Source organism: Galendromus occidentalis, unplaced genomic scaffold (assembly GCF_000255335.2).
Source record: "Galendromus occidentalis unplaced genomic scaffold, Mocc_1.1 scf7180000075740, whole genome shotgun sequence".
Classification (NCBI taxonomy): Eukaryota; Metazoa; Arthropoda; class Arachnida; order Mesostigmata; family Phytoseiidae; genus Galendromus; species Galendromus occidentalis.
Genome location: NW_003803730.1, coordinates 229541 through 248346, shown reverse-complemented (window position 1 = coordinate 248346; position 18806 = coordinate 229541). Strand labels below are relative to the sequence as shown.

The 18806-nt window shown below is 53.6% G+C and overlaps 1 protein-coding gene across 1 annotated transcript in view; it reads right to left on the bottom strand.

Moving 5' to 3' along the window:
* Positions 1–18806, bottom strand: part of mmd (disintegrin and metalloproteinase domain-containing protein mind-meld) — a 65537-nt gene that overhangs the window by 15121 nt on the left and 31610 nt on the right. Inside the window, 1 exon segment of the mRNA XM_018641270.1 lies at positions 2707–2754. Within this exon segment, the coding sequence (XP_018496786.1) occupies positions 2707–2754 (48 nt within the window).

Sequence of the window (18806 nt, the reverse complement as noted above, 5' to 3'; positions counted from 1 at the left end):
GGCTCCGAGAGGGAAAGCGAGGAGAACAAGACGGATCTCAGCCCTGTATCGCATAGGCGAACAGATACGGGGATTAGAGGAAAACAAAATAGCGGAATTCGGGAGGGGCGTCCAACTCCCGAGAGAGAAATCCGATGCGAGGAAAAGGGCAAAGATGGGCATTCAGCGCAGAGGGCTCAGGATCCCGAAAAGAGAAGAAGCCAATCCCCCGCCAGCGATTCAGGAAGAAGTCCTAGGTCCCAGAATAGGAAAGAGGGAATTGAAAAGAGTCGAAATGAAGGCAGAACTGAGGAGCCACGAAAATCTGAAAGCGCCAGCCCCTCCGAAGGTTCGCAAGGAAATGTCGCGGATGATGAGCCTTCGGAAGCGAGTTCGACCTCGGCCCCTCAGAGAGACATCTCGGGCAGGTCGCATCCAGAGAGCAGCTCTCAGAGTGAATCCGATTCGTCGGAGAGCCAGCAAGGTAGCGTCGTCTTCGATATGGGCGCAGTAAAGGTGACAGATATTCTCAGCGAGAGACCACAGAACGAGTTCTATGGGAAACCAGATCGGGTGCGTAAAAAAGAACTCCGATGCATCGCGTACGCTTCCCGTAGCCAAAACGCTAAGATGGAGGGAGCTTTGTGTCAGGATTAGGCTTTGCAAAAAACCGCAAATCTCATGAAAAACCGCGGTTATTGACTGCGGTTATTCGCTGTCCCTCATAGAGTGCCATGTTAAAGAAAAACCGCAATTGCGGTTATTACCCGCGGTTGCAAAGCCTAGTCAGGATCCCAGGCAGCGAAGGTCAAGGGGAAGGAGGGATTTTTACCGTAGGAAGTCGATAGCATACCCGAGAGGCGGGAATTACGAGCGTTCGAGTCGGAACGATTCGAGGATGACGCCCTCTCCCTTCAGAGGATACGGCGACGATCATCTTGCTCGATGCCGGCATATGTAGTCAGACATCGTGCAGCGTAGATTTCAAGGCTGGCTTTGGAGTCAAAGGCCGAGTCATCGATTCGAGCCCCGGTTCCGATAGTATCGAATGGTAGATTAGATGATGAAACAACTTATAAACGACCTATTATCTTTATCGTTTAACTCTCTCCGGTTTTTTTCTGAAATGGGGGCTGGAGAATCCCAAGGGAATTATACGGTGGTTCAGTCGTTGAGTCGGACAACAATATCACGGAACGAGCTGCCGCTATGTGAACGTAGTGTTCTCTCTAACATGACGGCGGCGAGCGGCGACTCTCTGAAATCAAGCAGCCGTTCTGCTCCCGCTGTTGTTGCACCGGACGCCGCTCATATCCATCGCATGCAAAACCATCAGTCTGGACTACTCGCGTCGGGACCACTCTTGTCACCGTGTTCCACGCGAGAAGATAACGTATAAAGAAGCTAGACGAGGCATTGGAGGGAGCAGGCCATCAGGAACCGGAGCAAGACTTCAACAAACGTCCGTTTTAACAAGCACCGGGTGACAGATAGGCACATGGATCCGTCCTCCAGCAGTGCAGGTGTGGGGAGACAATTTTCCCTTTCCCCCCGCGCGTCGTTCGATTCAACGGGGGTAAGGGGGGAGGCGGGCGCCTCGCCGTGAAGATGGTGAAACGGTGACGATGCTAGCCAAGCTTTCCATCAAATTCGGATTATGACAAGAGCGAATCTGAGGAGCTGTCTCCGAGGTCACCCGCATGGTCGACTGGCTCGCTGGCCTTTTCGCCTGGCCTCGTTTTTTTCTGTTAGTTGTACGAGTCACTAGAGCATGGCAGATCTCCACTTGCCACCACCGCTGTGCTTTTTTTGGCGTCCTCTTCTTCCGGATAACATGTTATCCGGCGATCCTGGCCATTTGTCTTGCCAGCAAATAGAGACACCCTCTAGGAGGATAAGGGCCACAAGTAGGGTCGTAGGATTGCATGAACATCCCTCTATCGGAATCGTACGAGCTGTTTTAGTTTTTAGGCACGGCCGGAGCTGAATCAGTCCCGCGACCAATCGAGGTATGTGCGGGAGGTGGTCCGTCTCTAGGAAGAAAATTTGATCGTATGCAAAGGGAATCTGCATTCTGCAGGAGTATTCCCCGAAGACTTGATGCCCCACGGAAAACCGGATTTCTCTCAGTGGGCATTCTCGCCGTGGCTTCCATTGCAACCTCAGACCGAAAAAATCGTTCTAGAACACGAATAAATGCTCCCTGTGTTTCTTATAGAGCTCCCAGAGTTCTCACGCGATCGGATTGTTAGCGGCGACGGTCGGAGGCATTCGTTGCGGGCTAACCGCCTCTCTGTGCGGAAACGCTGAGGGACGGGGCGCGAGGAACCCAAAGAACGAGGGTTCCGATGTCAGATCCTCTCGCCGGAGCTGCGGCTGCCCTCAAGTGCTCGATTCTTTGTTGTCGCTGTTTCTGAGAGGCTGCGACCATATATTCCCGGTCCGGAGAGGAGATTGGGTCGGCCAGGAATTTATTCTCCAAACTGTCGATCCGTAAAAAGCCAGGTCATCCGTGGGCTTCGAGTTCGCTCCTGGTTGCCCGCCTGCTCGCAGGCTGGCTCGTCCAACCGCCCTCCTGCTCGCTGGTTCGCTCGGTTGGTTTGTTACTTCGATCATGGCGTCGCCGCCAGCGGCTAAGTGAGTTATTTTTTCGTCGCTACACAGGGCCACAGTATACTGGGCCACAAGTCGAACACGATGTCTACTGGTCGCGAAACACTTTCTCACCTGAAAGTCTCTTCTTGTCGGGGAAGTCATCGAACGCTGAATCAGTATCTGCAAGGAGAGAGAACGGTCTCGGTTAGCTCCTCTGGCCCGACACGCTGTGGAAGGACGCTTCACTGACAAATATCCTGTGAGAAATATCAGATAGTATCGATTCTCGCGTCAGCCGAGAAGTTTGGGCACGTCCTCAAGGAAACGTGAAAGATGTGAAGCGCCAGGAGCGCGGCACCGAGTCCTGTTGATGCATTTCCTCTCTCGTCTTGTTCCGGACTTTGTCTCGACGTTCCCACTTCCGCTCCGCCATGGAGGCTCTCGTGTGGCCGCTCCCTCGATTTTTTTCTCTCCTCGCTGAGTGAGTCCTCTCGTCCTCCGGCTGCGCTTCAAGTCGACGCCGAGACTGACGGGCAGTCGACCGACTGGATGGCAAGCAAAAGCGCCTTTCACCAGCGAGAGCCGGCCGAACGAGCAGAATGGTTGCGGGGGTGAGAAAGTCGGCGACCGCTACCCAGACGTCAGACGGGCAATGAAGCCAATTCCAGCGATACACTCGTTCCGCAGCAAAGGCTAAATCATCCCACCCGATGTACATAGTTTTTGGCGCTTCCCCGACACAAGCCCAACTCGATAGATAGTCCGGAGGAGAAGGAATCTTCAGAGAAATTGCCAGCGCGAGAATATTCGTAGGTTTGCTCGGGGTCTAGAGACTCGGAGCTTCTTTCAGTGAAATTCGTGATAAATTGATGCTTAGATTCTCCGCAGCATCCCCATTGAGGAGAGTGAGAGCTCCTGGCTTCCGGAGCATAATTCGGATGCGGTTTCTTACTGCTCTCATAGCGAGTGCGAGCTCCGAAGCGGACCCTGAGCCGCGATTAGGGCCAAGCCCGTGAGTTGCTCTTGGTGGTGATGGGTTTATCCGTTCCCTCTCGAGGTCTCCCGATATGCTCCATCTTTTCATGGTCGCGTTCTCGAGCGCGATCGTCGTCCATCCTTCGAATTCTAAATGATCGAATTTTCCCCCATTGACCTCTAGACTCGAAAGTTTCGCGAAACGATAGATACTCGGCAACTTGGACGCCTAAGATCTCTGGGGAGCTGGATGCGTCAGGATTTGTGGTGAGCTTTGCGAGCAGCGGAGCACGAAATCGGGAAAATTGCGGATTTATATTCTCCCCGTTGCCGATGGAAAATCTCAGGGAAGCCGCCGCTCAAGCGAAGGGCAGGCGGAACACACGTTGGGCAAGGAATCGAGTCTTATTAGGGATGCCGTCATTGACGCGAGGTCCTCGTTTTCGGAGTTCGCTCAACGCAACTAGGGAAAGATTTCATTAAGTCGTTCCACAAGGGATCCGCTCCGGGCACTCCCTTCCTTGAGCAGCTGTTCTCTTGGACTTCTCCCCTTTCAACTTTTCTTGTTTTTTGTCTTCTCTTGCTCTAACCATCAAAGTCTAACAACACGTCGAAGCTCCACGTTTCTCCGACGTCAGCATCATGGGAGGGAGCCGCGCGACATCAGTAGCAAGGACACGATCGCTAAGAGATACGAGCAACTGCGATTTTCGGAGATTTCGTCTCTTGTCTCGCGGAAAGTCTCATGTCCCCACCTACGCTGACGATTCGCTGGCCCCGACCAATGGCTAATCGATTCGATCATGAGCTGCTCGAAAAGCCTCCGTCCCGGAAGCTCAAGTCGGATAGGATTCTCCAGCATCGGTGGACTTGCCACATTGGAATTATTCATCACATCTTCATTTGGAATGCAACATTTGCGGGAACACGGGATGGCACGAATTCCAGCCTTTTTGTTGGAACGTTCGCAAACTTGCTTGCGCGAGGAGTGCGTGCGTTGTTCATTCTTAAATCTTGATGGTAGATGAGTTTTAAACATGAAGATAAGGGCTCGAAGGAGATGGATCTTTCCTGCTATATCGCGAAAACTTGGAGGGCAAATCATCTTGTGGACCTCGCGATTCTGACTCCAGGCTCCGAACCCCGCCAGTGCTCTTCCTCAGCAGCCTTTTCCCAGGACGATCCCAATATTAAGACGGACCCGTTGCCTCCACCGAGTCCCATGCGTGTATCCATCAGTCTCCCACATGATCCCGCCGTTTGGCGATTCTTCCCTGCAGCCTCCGAAGTCTCCGGCGTGCTTAATGCATTTTTCCCCACGGCCAGACCGTCATGACTCATGAGCACCACTCAACCTCATTTTCTTCATCTATCCAATTCACGGCTCGGCTTCCCTCTTCCAGCCTCCCCAATCAAATTCCCCGGACGAATCATCGTGGAACTTTTGAATCTGTTGGCGTCCAACTCTCATTATCCAAAATCCGTTGGGAACTTCCATTCGGCTCCTCTGGGAAAGAAGCTCAGACGCTGAGCGCAGGTGCTCCCGACTGGGCTGGCATCAGCCGGAATGCCGAACTAAGATGGACAAGGGATGTCCGCTTGGTCAATAGTGTGCCGCGAGTCTCTCTCTCTCCACCCTTTCTTTCGGTTGCCGCTTCGCTGTGCCCAGTTATCTGAACGCGGAGAAGACGGCGCCCTCCAACAAGAAAAGGCGAACAGATTCGCTGGCCAGTCCTCCCGCTTGTCGGTGCCGAGCTTGATGAACCCGTCTCCCCGGGTCCGGAAGACTCCATATCGACCGATGTGAGTCGCTCGCTCCCCGTCGACGAGAGTGAGATAAGTCGAGATTCGAGTAATTTGAGAGCCGGTTTGCTTAGAGCCGAGCCGTCGTCGCTCGACGAACTTCGTTCTCTATCTCCATGATCGCGAAAGCTGTTCAAAAGCCTTCTGAAGTCTTCTCCGTATGTTAATCCGAACAGTTGCTTTCCTCGGAGCTCAAGCACCTGAACGAACTTCGGATACTTCTAATCCTCTCCGACCCGAAATGATGGAGCTCCCGGATTCTGATCTAACCGTTCGCATGATTCCACCGGATTTTCCGGACGTGGATCCGTTCGGATCTTACTCTGTCATTCATTCGCGGCAGCAATTCCGGATTCGCTGGCAAGGGGCACAGGTCTCCTCGCTAACGAACGCGTTCGCTTGCTTGTTAGGACGTTTACCCAAACGATTCAGTGGTTGATCACAACCGTGAGAAGACCAACGATTCAGTTTAGCAGGGTATCCTACCGCCAGACGTACGGGGCGTCCGCGACGACGTCATCGCTATTACGTGTGAAGCGAGAGGAGAAACACTGTGTCCATGCTGTCGAGGTGATAGACTCGTCCTACAGACCGCGGAAGATCATTGCCGTATCGATGCCGGCGTCGCCGCGGCGGCGTTCCCCCGCTCGTAAATGCCGCATACAGCCTTATCACCCCACTTGCTGCCTCATGTATTAATGATAGAACGCTGTGTTTAGGATATGTCAGCCACAGGCGTCCTATAATAACGTCCGTTGGAGCAGAGCCTCGTCCCCATGTCTGCGACCTCGCACTCTCGCCTCTCCGAACCGATCGGTCGAACGAACGATGGACTCGCTACCGGCACTTTCTAAGAGATCTCCAAGGCCTCGCTCGCAAGTTTTCCGGAGGCGGAAACGCTCCACTTTCCCGGGGAATGAGAAATTCTGTATCGGACACGTCTGTATTGACCGGCTCCCCCATGCACCAGGTCGCTGTCGGAGCATTTGCATCTTCTCTGCATTATGTCGATGTCTTGACGGTTTGCACTGTGCGGGGAGAGAGGGAAGAAAAGAGGGAATGGTCCCCAAGCGGATGATTACAGTCCCACCAGCTGTAGTCTGTTCCTCTGAACGGCACCGGGAGCCGACGGGCAGGCATGCAGTTGTACATACAACTCCTCAAGGCCGAGTTGTCGTAGCGAAACGAGAGAGGAATCGGTTGGTGTCTGCGTCGTCGCGAAATAAAGCGAGCTAAACCGCGGGGTCGTCTCCGTTCCTCCATCGCATTTACATATAACCAGCGGCAGGCAGGAGTAGAACGCCTACTCCAGTTGGTATAGTCGCAGTAGTTGCAGAAGAGAGTAGGAGATTGCTGTCATGTGCGCCACGCAGAATCGAGACGGTAGTCCACCGCTCTCCGTACGGAGTAAGCGCTTCCCTCGTCCGTTCACGGTCGGGGCAGACAAAGGACAGAGGAAGGTCATCGATTGCTTCGCTGTCTCTTCCCGTGGAGCTGACCGTAAGGGATGAATCTGAGACGAGGAATGTTGATGGATCTGCAATCCCAAGCAACATTCCGATGGAACATCGACTTTTTTCCTCCCCGCACAATAGGCGTCGACGCAAGCCATATGCTCGAGGTTCCGGGAAGCGAATGCCCAGACAGTGACAGTTGTAAATTTAATGCCTGCTTTGACCGAATGCTTGCGACAAGGGTCGCCCCCCGTTCCCCCACATTTCCCCGATTCCTAATCCGCATAATCCCCAATGTTGTCGACCGACTTGTGTCCTTGCACGGGAGCTTTCGCTGGCGCTTGTTCCTCAATGCGGGAAACATCTCTGACTCGGACTTTTGGCGAACTTATTTTCTGTAGTGGTCGTCAGAAATCATGACGTGATTCCATCGTGCGTAGCCAAAAAATGAAATATGATTTGCAAGCCAACTTTGGCGCGACTGCACTTGGGCCGCTTCAGAGGATTATATATCTCGTGGTGTTTCCAGGCCGTTGATAGCTCGACGCGGCAGTCCGCTGACATTTGAGTCCATGCTCCGATCCTCCCTGAGGCCTCCATTCATCCCGAGGTTCGTGGCGGTGGTAAATGGGGGCGTCAAAGTTGCCTCCGCTATTTCGAGCGTCTCTTCCACCACGAGGCAAACAATCTTGAATCCTGCTGGAGGGACTGACCCGCGAAACCCCGCAAATAAGTTTCCGTCCGATTGCATCCTGTCGTGAGAGTTAGGCTCGAGAAGGGATATTGATGAAGAGAAATTGTGTATTTGGAGAATGAGAGGAAAAGGACGAGATACACTAACGAGTGATTATGGGAGGGACGTTCGCGCGCCTCAGTAAACTCCGATTCCCTCAGCTCACTTTCGAGGATATCTAACGGTCTCTCGATTTATCTGAGATAATTTATTTATAGAAAATAAAGGGTAGATCAGAGAGCTATAATATGTAGATGTTTGTTCGTGGCAACATGCCTCTGTAGACTGTTCGGATCCACCGCAAAGCCTTGAGCCGAATCAATTTATTACGCGACGACATTTGTCCGACCCTCCTCTCGATCACTACCCGCGTCCAAGCCCTTAGACTGCGTTTAGTCCAGGAAATCCTATGTTTGGAATCGGTTCGGGGTCCGGACTCCGAGAGAACTCACATAGATGGGAGCCGCGGTGTGGTGGGGGAACAGGTCCTCGAGTGGTGCCGCGGACACGATCATTCTCTCGTCGAAGATCCTGTCTGTCGATTGACCCGGCTAGGATCGGGCTGATAGCAGTCCCCCTCCCCCATTCGTGGCAAAATCGAAAAATGAAACTCCAAGTATGCGATAAAATTCGCGAGGAGGATGCGGGATTCCCCGCATCTCTCAGCGGGATTTTCTCCGTCCAGAGACTTGTTTCGCGACGCTCCAGAAATTTCTTGAAGGATGGAATCATCAGCTTCGGTCCCTAACGGGATCAATCGCGTTGCCGCAAATTGATTGAAAGTAGGCCGGAATCGCCATCATGTGAAGATGAGGTGAACTATGCACCCCCTTCAGCGAATGTCCGAGATCTCAATTTCATGCGGCGCACAAGGCATTCGCTCCGTTGTTCTTACCTCGTGGCCTTCTGAAAAGGAACGAGCGTTCGCGATCGGAAATCCCGCCATCCTCTTGCATACTTTACTTAGATTCAGAGATGCATCTTGAGTGGTGGCGGCGGTGGTCTCAAGCCGTCCGTGGCGTCTGGCACACACGCAGCTCGGGTGTCGGCTCCTTCGTGAATGGGGAAGTTGGAGAGCTGTCTTCGCGTTTTGCGCTCTTTGCTCTTTTTCTTCGTCTTCTTCTATTTCGTTGAGCGTCATCGTTGTCATCGCTTCTGCGCCCGCCACCACCGTCGCCGTCGTAGTGCCCGAAGTGGTGAGTGCTCTTGTGTCGTGGAGACGTGGGAAAAGAAGATGGGGTAAGGAATTCCGGCAGGACCCGCTGCGCGACGAAAACGACAGCGATGACGCCCCCGACCTCGAAGGGTGGAAATACTCGCCGAAAAAACGTCGGCGAGGAATAGAAAGAATGGGCACAAGATGGAAATCCTTCGGAAAAGTAACTTTCTCCATTTCTCTCGCGCTATTACGTTCATAGGGTTTGTAGCCCAGCCGTCAGCCGCCCCCCGGCCCTGTAGCTTGTTGGCGCGCGAGTGGGCGGGCGACGGGTGGCTGCCGCTCGGAGCCAGCGGTCGGAGCGGTCGCAGTAGCAGCCGCCGTTCTTCTTCCCCCGTCGGGCGCTTCGAGCGTAAGAGCCGAAATTTTTCTGAGTCGAAGACGTTGGGCTTTTCTCATTCCCCCAACGAAGCTTTCGAATACCAGTTGCAACGTCGAGCGCTCTTTCTTGCCGCCCGCTCCTTCACCGGGGCCGTCCGACTGTCAAGGACCGAGAGTAGAGGGATGACCTATGGCACGCTCAGGGCATTTCTCCGTTCTCGACGCTCCTTCTCCCTCAGGAGTCAACGATTGAATCTGATCACTGTCAGAACGGGGGCAGAGAGTGACTCTTTGCATGCAATATACGTATATCATGGTGACGTATCGGATATTTTCTCTGCCGGCATTCGGATACCACGACCCGGAGAAGATTCCAAGGCTGCGGGAATCGTCTCCGCGCGGAATGAGCGAAATCGAATGGATCGGTGGATGAGGACCTCCTCCGCAAGCAGCTCTTCGGAGCCACTCGAATGGATCACTGACTCAAAAATAGCATAAGCGTTCGTGCAAGTGGTCGGACATGCGCGAATCAAGAAAAAAATCGTCTTGCCGAGCTTTCTGTCTTCACTTCGCTCCGAGCCTCGGCTGGCGAACGTAGTGAAGGTTGCCTGTAGTCGCGCAAGTATCCGCCCAGTCTTCCAGGTCTCAAAATGTCTTCTCGGCGATAAAATGATACCGAAAAGCATCGAGTCCGTCCGTGTATTCCTCAACAACCTAGCTCGAGCGAGGAGGACTACCAAGGGCCGAAAGTCGATGAGTTTCTTTTATTCAGAACATCAGCTCAGAGCAAATCGCCGACGAGTTGCCGTTCGACGCCGGCAGCCATTGCTACGGCGGTGAGTCCATCCAACTCGTCACGCTACGTGACTTGCTGACGGAGCTCTGATGTACTTTCCAAAAAATCGTGCGAAACTACGTCTTTGTAGAAATCGCTGCGCCCGTCAGCCGGAGCCTCTCCCCGAGTGAGTGACTCGCTCGCTCTCTCTCTACGCGTGGTCGGGCAACTCACCTGGAAACCGGAAGAGCCACGAGTGCACCCGTTCTCCCTAGTGATCTCGTGGGGAGATACTCGAATCCATGTTCTACTTTAAGTCTATGAGCGAAATTCCGCGCGTGCCGATAGAGCAGAGGAGTTCTCGCGGGCCCTGTTGCGATTGCTAACTTTTCGAGCCGGATCATAATGGAGCCTGAAATTTATCGAGTGGCGACAATTGAAGCCTGGACGACTCCATTCGGGCCTTCGCGTCGCTGTTTACTGCAGACGGATAAGAAAACTCCGAGGCACCTATCGACCAGATTGGGCAGACTAACGCGCCGCGTGTAGGGATGCGAGAGTCATTTCGACGAAAACAGAACCGCTCCACAGCGAAACCGAGAACCCGCATCAAGCGAGTTATTCCTCGACCCTCCGTAGCGGATGTCGGACGCGAGCATGAATTCCTGGTGGCGGCAGAACGTTGGAAGATTGCGGATAGAAACTGCGGCGAGCCAGCGTACCTCGGCGAGAGGGTAAGCTCTCTCGAGTCCACTTCGACCGTAAATCCTCTCTTCAACGCCGTTTGACAGCAATAGTTCGCACAGCCTAAATAATTCAGCGCTCCCATGAATGCCCTCTTCCGACCTGCGGCTGTGTGCGCCCATTGCCACCGATCGATTCGGGCGAGAGCGAGTGAATTCATTCTAACCGAGCGCCCGCTTCCCTATCGGTTGGCGGACATCCCCGTCCGCTTCGAGAAGGAGGCGATATTCCGAAACAAATAGCTTGAGCTAGGCTTCCTCACGGAGAGGAGCGGCGGACGGCTTGCCGATGCGCCGCGGAGAGAACTGAGATTCGAGACCCGTGTCCTGAGCTGCCTGGACCGATTAAGACGAAGCGCAGCGACCAGGTCTGTCTCTGATGGTAGGTTTCACGATTCCGCTTCAACATTACTCGTGCGATTTTCCTTTCAAGGGGAGCGCTTGGAAAATAATTGTGTGGCTTGGCCCGAACCAACAACCGGCGTAATTCTGTGAACGACAACGCACCACGGATACGGGAGCGAGTCGCTTTCCATTGGCCGCGGACGTTCGCTCGACGGTGCAGTCGAATACTCCGCAGTTTCAATCTCGTAGTAGCCTTCGCCTCCTTGCGAGACTCTCTCGAAGTGTTGGCCACTCTTCCCACCCCATAATCAAGTTATCCAGCGGCGACGTCTTTCGTCCATTCTCTTCGCCCTTTTCCTCGTCTGCCAAACTCGTTCCTACCCCCCCCCCGGGCTGTGGAAGCTCTTTGCTTCCTCTCCGAACGTCTACTCGTGCGCGGTGGCGGTGGTAGCCACTGCCATTAGAGCGGCCATCGTATTTTTCCTTTGATGTTCTCTGTAGACCTCCGTGGTCCGTAGCTATGCCAACTCGCTTGCCTGCCCGTTCTCGACCCATTCCTATATATCTCAACCGAAACACCCTTTCCTCTCGGCAACCAAGCATCATGGGACTGTTGCGTTTTTCCGGTATGATCCATCCCAAATCTGATCCTCCGGAATTCCCCTCGCTGTGTCCAGTTCGGGAGCGGGGCCGGGGGTCGGAGGTGAATCTTCGCTTTGTAATTTCCCAATTTCGATATTTTTCTTTCGCATTGCATTCCAACCGCGAGCCGATCCGGAGAATGCGGAGCGTCGGAATTACATGACTGCATCCTGATTCGGTTCTTGCTTGGGATGATCCGGGGGAACTTAGATTTTCGATAGCAAAAAATTGGAATTGAGATTAGGTACCCTCGAAGCGGACCTGAGCTGTCAACGCTGACTTTCGTAGCGAGGGTAAGAAACTTGTCTACGTCCCTCCGGCGGCTCGACAGGAACAAGGATAGCAGACTGTTTAGAGATTGGGCTATGGAGGAAGCGGACGGCCGGCCTGCCGGTCGCTCTTGCCGTGGTTGGACGCCTCTCGCCGTCCGTGCGTTCAAATTTATGGGGCATAAAATGGTCGCCTTCATCCGTCAGCTTGTGGCTTTTTATACAAGCCGACGACGGTAGCGGCGGACGCAACACCGACGTAGTAGCTTTTGCGGTGCGGCGAGAGACGCGGCAACCTCCCTTATCTGAACTCGTATTTCAGTCGAGAGAACCCTCCTTGCGCGAAATAATAAGTATTCGATGAAATGAAGGCTGCCTTCCCGTTTCACGAGGAGCACCGAGAAAATAAACGAATTCCAGTTATTATCAGGTGTCCATGACACTCGGGAGAATCCCGATAGGATGGATTCCTGCAGATGTTTCACTGTCCGACCGCATTGTTCCGAGTGGAAATTAGAAGGAATGGAAATCGTCATCGGAGAAAGCGGCGCGCCGTATTTCCACCACTGCGTCCACGCGGACCACAGTCTGCGCTGGGGAATGTATACGAACGTCTCTGATCGATAAGACTCGGCGCTGGAGGGACACTGCAACAGCCATCCGAACACTCTCTAGATCTTCTGTCGCGCGAAAAATCCCAGAGAGAAATTAAGGGACCGAGGGAAGAGGAGAGCGACATCTGTTCGCTCGAGCTGAAACTAATGCTGCCGCCACCTCGAGCTCAAACGAGGAAATGGAAAAAAGAACAATGATAGTCAGGCAGTCGGAGCGGGAAGCGCTTGAGATAGCCGCCGCTGCTGCAGCAGTCCCTTCTGACTCCGCAGTCTTTCACTCCGAGCAGTCTGATTTGACCACTCAATTCTCTCTCGGCTCTTCACCCTACTTCACTTCCCAGATAAGATACTCGGTATTACGAACGAGCGGACGGACGAACGAACGACGGAACAAGGGCACTCCATCACTGGCAGACAGCAGGTGTGAGCTTTCGCAGCTGGAATTTTGCGATAATGTGAAATACTTCGCATAATTCGCCTCAAGGAGCGGACGTTTCCAAACGAGAGAAGCGTGGAAGGGTGCTAACGTGCGGAGGCACGGGACTCGTCTTGTATGTACGAACATACACGCAAGCGGGAGTCAGAACGAGCTCGATTGGTGCTCACTCCGAGATGAATCGCTCCCGCACTCCGTCTCGAGGGAAGATTTCGGGTTCCTCTCCGATTCACTGGAAGCCTGTCAAGGAAACCCAGAGATGCGCAAGGATCTTCAATGATAATTCCTTCCCCCGCAGGATCTTTAGCGCGAGACCAAGTCCTTCCAAGTCGCGGGGGAGTCTTCCCCGGAATTCTCGTCGCCATCGCTATCGGGACAATCCATCATGGTACGGTAGGATGCCCGGTAAACAATGGCCAAGTCGGAAATATGCCACTCTCTTCCGGAGCGACCGATTCACGAACAATTGTTCGGACATCGCTCCCGTCCCTTCCTTATGAGATGAAGACAGCTGGATAGCCAGCTCACGAGTCGACCGACTAGACGACCGGTCAGCCAACCGGGCAAGCGGCTGTCGGGCTGCTTTGCCTCTCTCGGCCGGAAATGGTGCCGGAAGTCGGAAGGCGACTCGTACGGATGGAGATAGATAGAAATAGAGAATAAACGAGAGGACGCTTGAATGGCTTGACGGGACACGCAGGGTAATTGAGGGGAACGCAGTGTAATAATTGCACGAAGCAAGAAGTCCCCGACGAACGATATGCTGTGCCCGAAATATTCGACCTTGATTGTGGGAACTTCTACGGCAGAGTCTGCCGATTCCTCGCAGGACCAAATCGGGATCGATAGGGGGAAATCAGTGGAGGCGAAGAAGGACGTTTTGGCCCCTCAATCAGTGACAAGTCAAGCTCACATGCGTCGAATTCTTCAAAATCAGTGCTTCACCGGGATGCAGCATTTTCCATGGCTCGGTTTCGGCATCTTTTGCCGCGTTTCCCAACTCTCGATTAGGCGTCTGCTCATTCTTTGAGCGGGAGTGCTTTCTTCTCCTCCGAGACTCATCAGCCGAGGGAACTGTTAAGAATAGAGCAACCCGACTAGATGCGGTGAGGAAGGCTCGCGCCCGCATCTCATGGAATCGCAAAGCTTTCAACAACAGACTGCGAAAAAATATACTCGCGACTCCTCGCGCCCGCTCGCTCCGCTCCATAAACGCCAAAGTCTGAGAGTGTTTCAGAAGAGAAGAGAACTCCGTGGAAGAGACGCGACCTCCCCCGCAGAGAAGCTGTAAGGTCCACTACTGAGAAATCAACGCAAGAACTGAGCGATTGGAAGTTTCTTTCCGGGGATTCTGCCCGTGATCAAAAATCGAATAGCGGTCACTCCATAGCCGTCTCCCCGTGGAATCCTCGGGGAGAGGGAATTCGCATGGAGTTGCGTCGGCGCCGCGCGACGCCGCGTCAACGATGTCGTTCTTCCGCCGTTTCCGCTCACTCAGTCGGACAAATCCTCATAGGCCTGTCGCGGTTTTTCCGCGAAAAGTCAAAGGCACCCCTCGGCAGCTTTGTTTGAATTCGTCCCAAGAGACCTCCGAATCCAATGGCGGAACATCGCTTGTTGTTCGGCGGTACAGCTTAAACACGTTCAGGGCAGCTGTCCCGCGGTTCTTTCAACTCATTGTCGTCAGTGTCAAGTTCGCGGCTCTTTCCCAGCGACTCGATACCCCCCGTCGGGAGCGCTTCGAACAATAATAAGCTAATCCCTTGATCCCAATTAACGAGTCGCCGGAATGTGGGGGTACGCATTGCAGGCAGAAATGCGACGAATTCCGCCTGCTTCGATGAGTGCAACTCGAGTCGTGGGCATGATACTTTTGTTCCATCCATCGTTTTGTTGTGGGCTGCTCCGTTTTTCAGTCTTTTGGCAGCGACGGCGGCGCTACTTTCTCGGAGTACGAAATTCAATTCCAAAAGCGCTGCGCAGATTTCGAGGTCGGAGGACAACGTCTCGCAGATTGAGAGAAAGGAACACCCGACCTGGGAAAACTCGAGCCTTTCGAGAGGACCATCCCGAGACATCTGCCCGGCTTTGAATTGGCGCTCGGAATTTTCGTCGAGCTTCCCTCCCGCGCCAGAGCCGCAGAGAGGGCGCATCGGATGCTTCAATGCGCGTGCGTGAGCTGCTTGACAAACAAAACGATTCCTCCTTTCATTGCAATGAATTGTGAGGGATTCACATTCGACGATTCAATGAGATCTATCACTACGATTCGGAGCGCCCATTCTCGACGTCACTCAGTGAGGATGGAGAGGAGCGCGAATTCCGTCTCCGTATAGTTTCCCGCAGCGGTAGAACTTTTACAATAACTCGTGTCGATCGGGCGGTGATTTGATTTATGAATCGGCCAATCGAGCTGTCAATCAAGGCGAAATCATCGATCATGGCATCGCGTCGACCCATTCATCACCTCCACGTTGAAGTCGGTGAGTTAAGTGTCTCCCATCGGGCGCAACCCCACCAGTCGAACGGAGTTGAGGATTTAGACGAACGCGCGTTGATGAGTTGTTCCCCGCGTAGGTGATCGTTGTAACCTCCCGCGACGAACAAACTGTCCGCCATTCTCTGGAGCGCTGTCTTTTGGAACACAAACGAGCTAGCTAGCCAGCTCCCCGTGTTCAGCCGGTCGTAGTTACCAACTCCCGGAAGCCCCGTTGGGCCGCGAGCGGAGTCAGAGGGGAGGCACACGGACAGACATATGAATACAAAGTTCGTGCGAGTCCTCAACGTTAATTACGCTCGCCACACATTCTGACGGACCCTCGCACTTTAGTGGCTCTCGTATAGTGTCAACGAGGGCACTGGAAACGCCGTCCAGGACCTTCAACGGCGAAGTAAATCACTTCTCCCGGATAAGGGGGATTTTCCGGAGTGCTCGCTCATTCTCGAGGAACTCGAGATCCCAATCGACACGAGTCATTTCCATAACTTCCACCGACTCCCCTTACCTCGTTGCGACAGAAGCGTAGGTATACAAAATCTGGAATGAACAGTCGCCACACTTCCCATCAGCAAGAGGAGGAAGACGGAGTGGGAGACCTCCGAGAAGTTCGCTACAGGAAACTTGCGATTTCGCGTCCTCGGAAAAGCGGGCGGACTTCGGTGGAGCGTGCCTCGAAGCCCTTTCCCTCATCGGAGGAGCTTACTATGTCGCGTGTTTTTGTTCGGGGCCATGAATGAACTTATGCTCGCTTAGGAACAGTTCAGTGAACAGGAGGAAGTTCATAATAATCCAGCCGTGTTTTTCTTCTGCGACTGCACGGCCGGCTTGCTCTACGTGTAGCTGCGTAAGTGATTGTGACCGGCCCTGAGCCTCCTTTGCTTGTTCTTGGTATGCTGATCAGCTCGCAAACAAAATCGCGAGAGAACGTTGGCTGCTTCGCGAGAGAGCGGGGAGAGATTCGATGAGATTGGTGGAATCCATGGATCGACGGGAGTCGCGAATCGATGGGCGATTGATTCGAGGCTCGCCCAGGGCCTTCTCGTCTGTGAATATCAAACGAGCGTTCAGAGCCTGGAAGGATCAAGAAACGCAGTTCCACACCGTTCGCCGGTGGGGTCGATGCGATTACTGCTCGTGTCGCGCACCCACCTTCAGACCCGTACGAGCGCAAATGATCGCTTCAGCTCGCCTGGAACCGTACCGGTCACCTTAACCGGACTGACACGTCACGCGGCGTCGAGACAAAGCCCGCATAACGACTGAGATCGTCGACCCTGGCCGGAAAATGCGCAAACGGAAGCCCTGTCCGAACAGAGACGACGGATGCGCTCGTTTGCGCGCTCGGATTTTTCCGTCTTCGAGTTTCGTCTGTGGGAATCCTTAGAACACATTTCGGCGGTTTTCTGAGAATGAGGAGCTGAGATTCATGACTCATGAATCATGAAGTCTTTGTCCGCGCATCCCCGCCCTCAGGTCCGATCTGAAGTTTTTCAGGTCCCGGTAAGAGACCATAGGTTCTCATCTTTTTCAACGAACAGATGATTCGAATGAGGAAAAACGCGTTTCAGTCATGGACTGAAACAATTAATTACTCGAACAAACACGCGCACGCCTCGAGCACTTGATAAAGGTTCGAGCGCGGTGAGGGGGGGAGGGCGCCTCGCTGAGTACAGTGGCGTCTTTCCTCGAGAGTGGGCGATCGATTTTGGTCGGAATTGCTTGATCTCGAGGAATGAGATGCTTCGATGTTGTCTGAAGAAAAATGCCAGGCGGGGAAAGAACGTGATGAGCTAGCGGGAGATATTTCTCCGAAATATCATTCGGAAAAGAGGAGGGACGAAGCAATAGGAAAAGGCTCGCCGATTATCGTTTACCGAAGGAAGAAAGGGACCATGATAGACCGTTGGGCCGAACAGAAGGAGGAGGGAAACCTTTCGGGCCCTCGAGCACCTCTTCGGAAACTGATACATCGAGAGCGGTGCCGCACAGGCCGCGTGAGAGCGGCGCTTGGGCCGCCGAGGGAGGGGAGCGGACGGACAAGCCAGCAAAGAGACGGGCATTCAAGCAGCCGTTGGAGCCCTCTAATCTGTGATAATCTATTCACTCGGATAAGCCCGGAAAATGCCGAAATGTGATGAATTTCTGCGGGGAGCCAAAGTTTGACGCATTGCAAAGTAAAACGCTCCAGCACAAAGCGTCCGAACCGATTCGGCGCCTCCGCCGGTGTTTCCGCCGACGGATTAGAAATTAATGAAGGACATCATGATCGAAAAGCGGCGGATCGGTGGAAATGTGCTTGCCCAACCCTCGACGCTTGGAGCGAATCGAAATTCACCATTCCTCTGCTGGATCTTTCCTCGTGAGGAGTCGGGAAGGAAGATTCCTGAATCGATACACGATGCCCGCTTGGAGAGCCGTTGCTCTATTCTTGCTGTGAGAGAGGCTCAGACGGAGGGATATTCGTGTCAGCAGCGCGACGGCAGAGCGAATCCAATGCCAAAATCTGTATTTAAAGATTTTCGAAGCGAAAACGGGTCTCCGCATGATTTTCCTGCGTTTTGGAAGCGAACGAGAAAATCGACGCAGTGACGCTTTTCAGAGAGCTGAATGCCCCGCGCAGATGCGAACGGTGTCTCGTTCCTCCTTTTCAGAGAAGCGTCGTCCGATAGCGTCGATGCCGATGTGAGGACCAGAGACAGAGGACGGACCCTAGAATCTATATCGGCAAGTTTCATAAATCAAGTTCCGAGAGAAACAGGGCAGTCGGTCTGAGTGAGTGGGAGAAGAAAAATACAATAGCGAGACGGGAGCCCCGACAGCGGCGCAGCTCATCTGAAGGCCGAGCAAGTCGGTGAACGGAGAGTCCGACTGCGACAACAAGTCGTGTTGTTTCTCGAGAGCAAAACTTGTGTCAACTGCGGTTGTGGTCATCAGGATACAGTCGGATATGGGGGGAAGGGGGGCGACATGTCTACAGACTGCTTTCGTTTGCTCCTCTCGTCGCGTTCAAACCGAGTCGAGCGGGGCTCCTCCTTGAACTCCTCGCGAGTTCGACTGCTCAATCACGCAAGCCAACATCGCGATACAAACTCGCTTCCGTGGTGGATTTCGCAAGCCGCATCTCGCGTCAGAAAGTCCCCAATTCCGAAAGACTTGCGAAATTCGCTGCGAACGTCGATCAACTCGAAGAATCCGTCGAAGCTCCTAGAGGCGGAATAACAAGCTGACCGACATTTCGGCTGGGTCGTAGCCTCGAGAAAAATTGAAAGGGAGCCATTCGCAGCCCAGAGACGGGGGTTGACTCGAATCATCGTTTCCGGCGCAATGGGCGTCCCAGACGAAATGTAGGTGTTGCGAGAGGAGTTCTCTCAATTTTCACTCGGGCGAAACCCTTCTTCACTAGTTC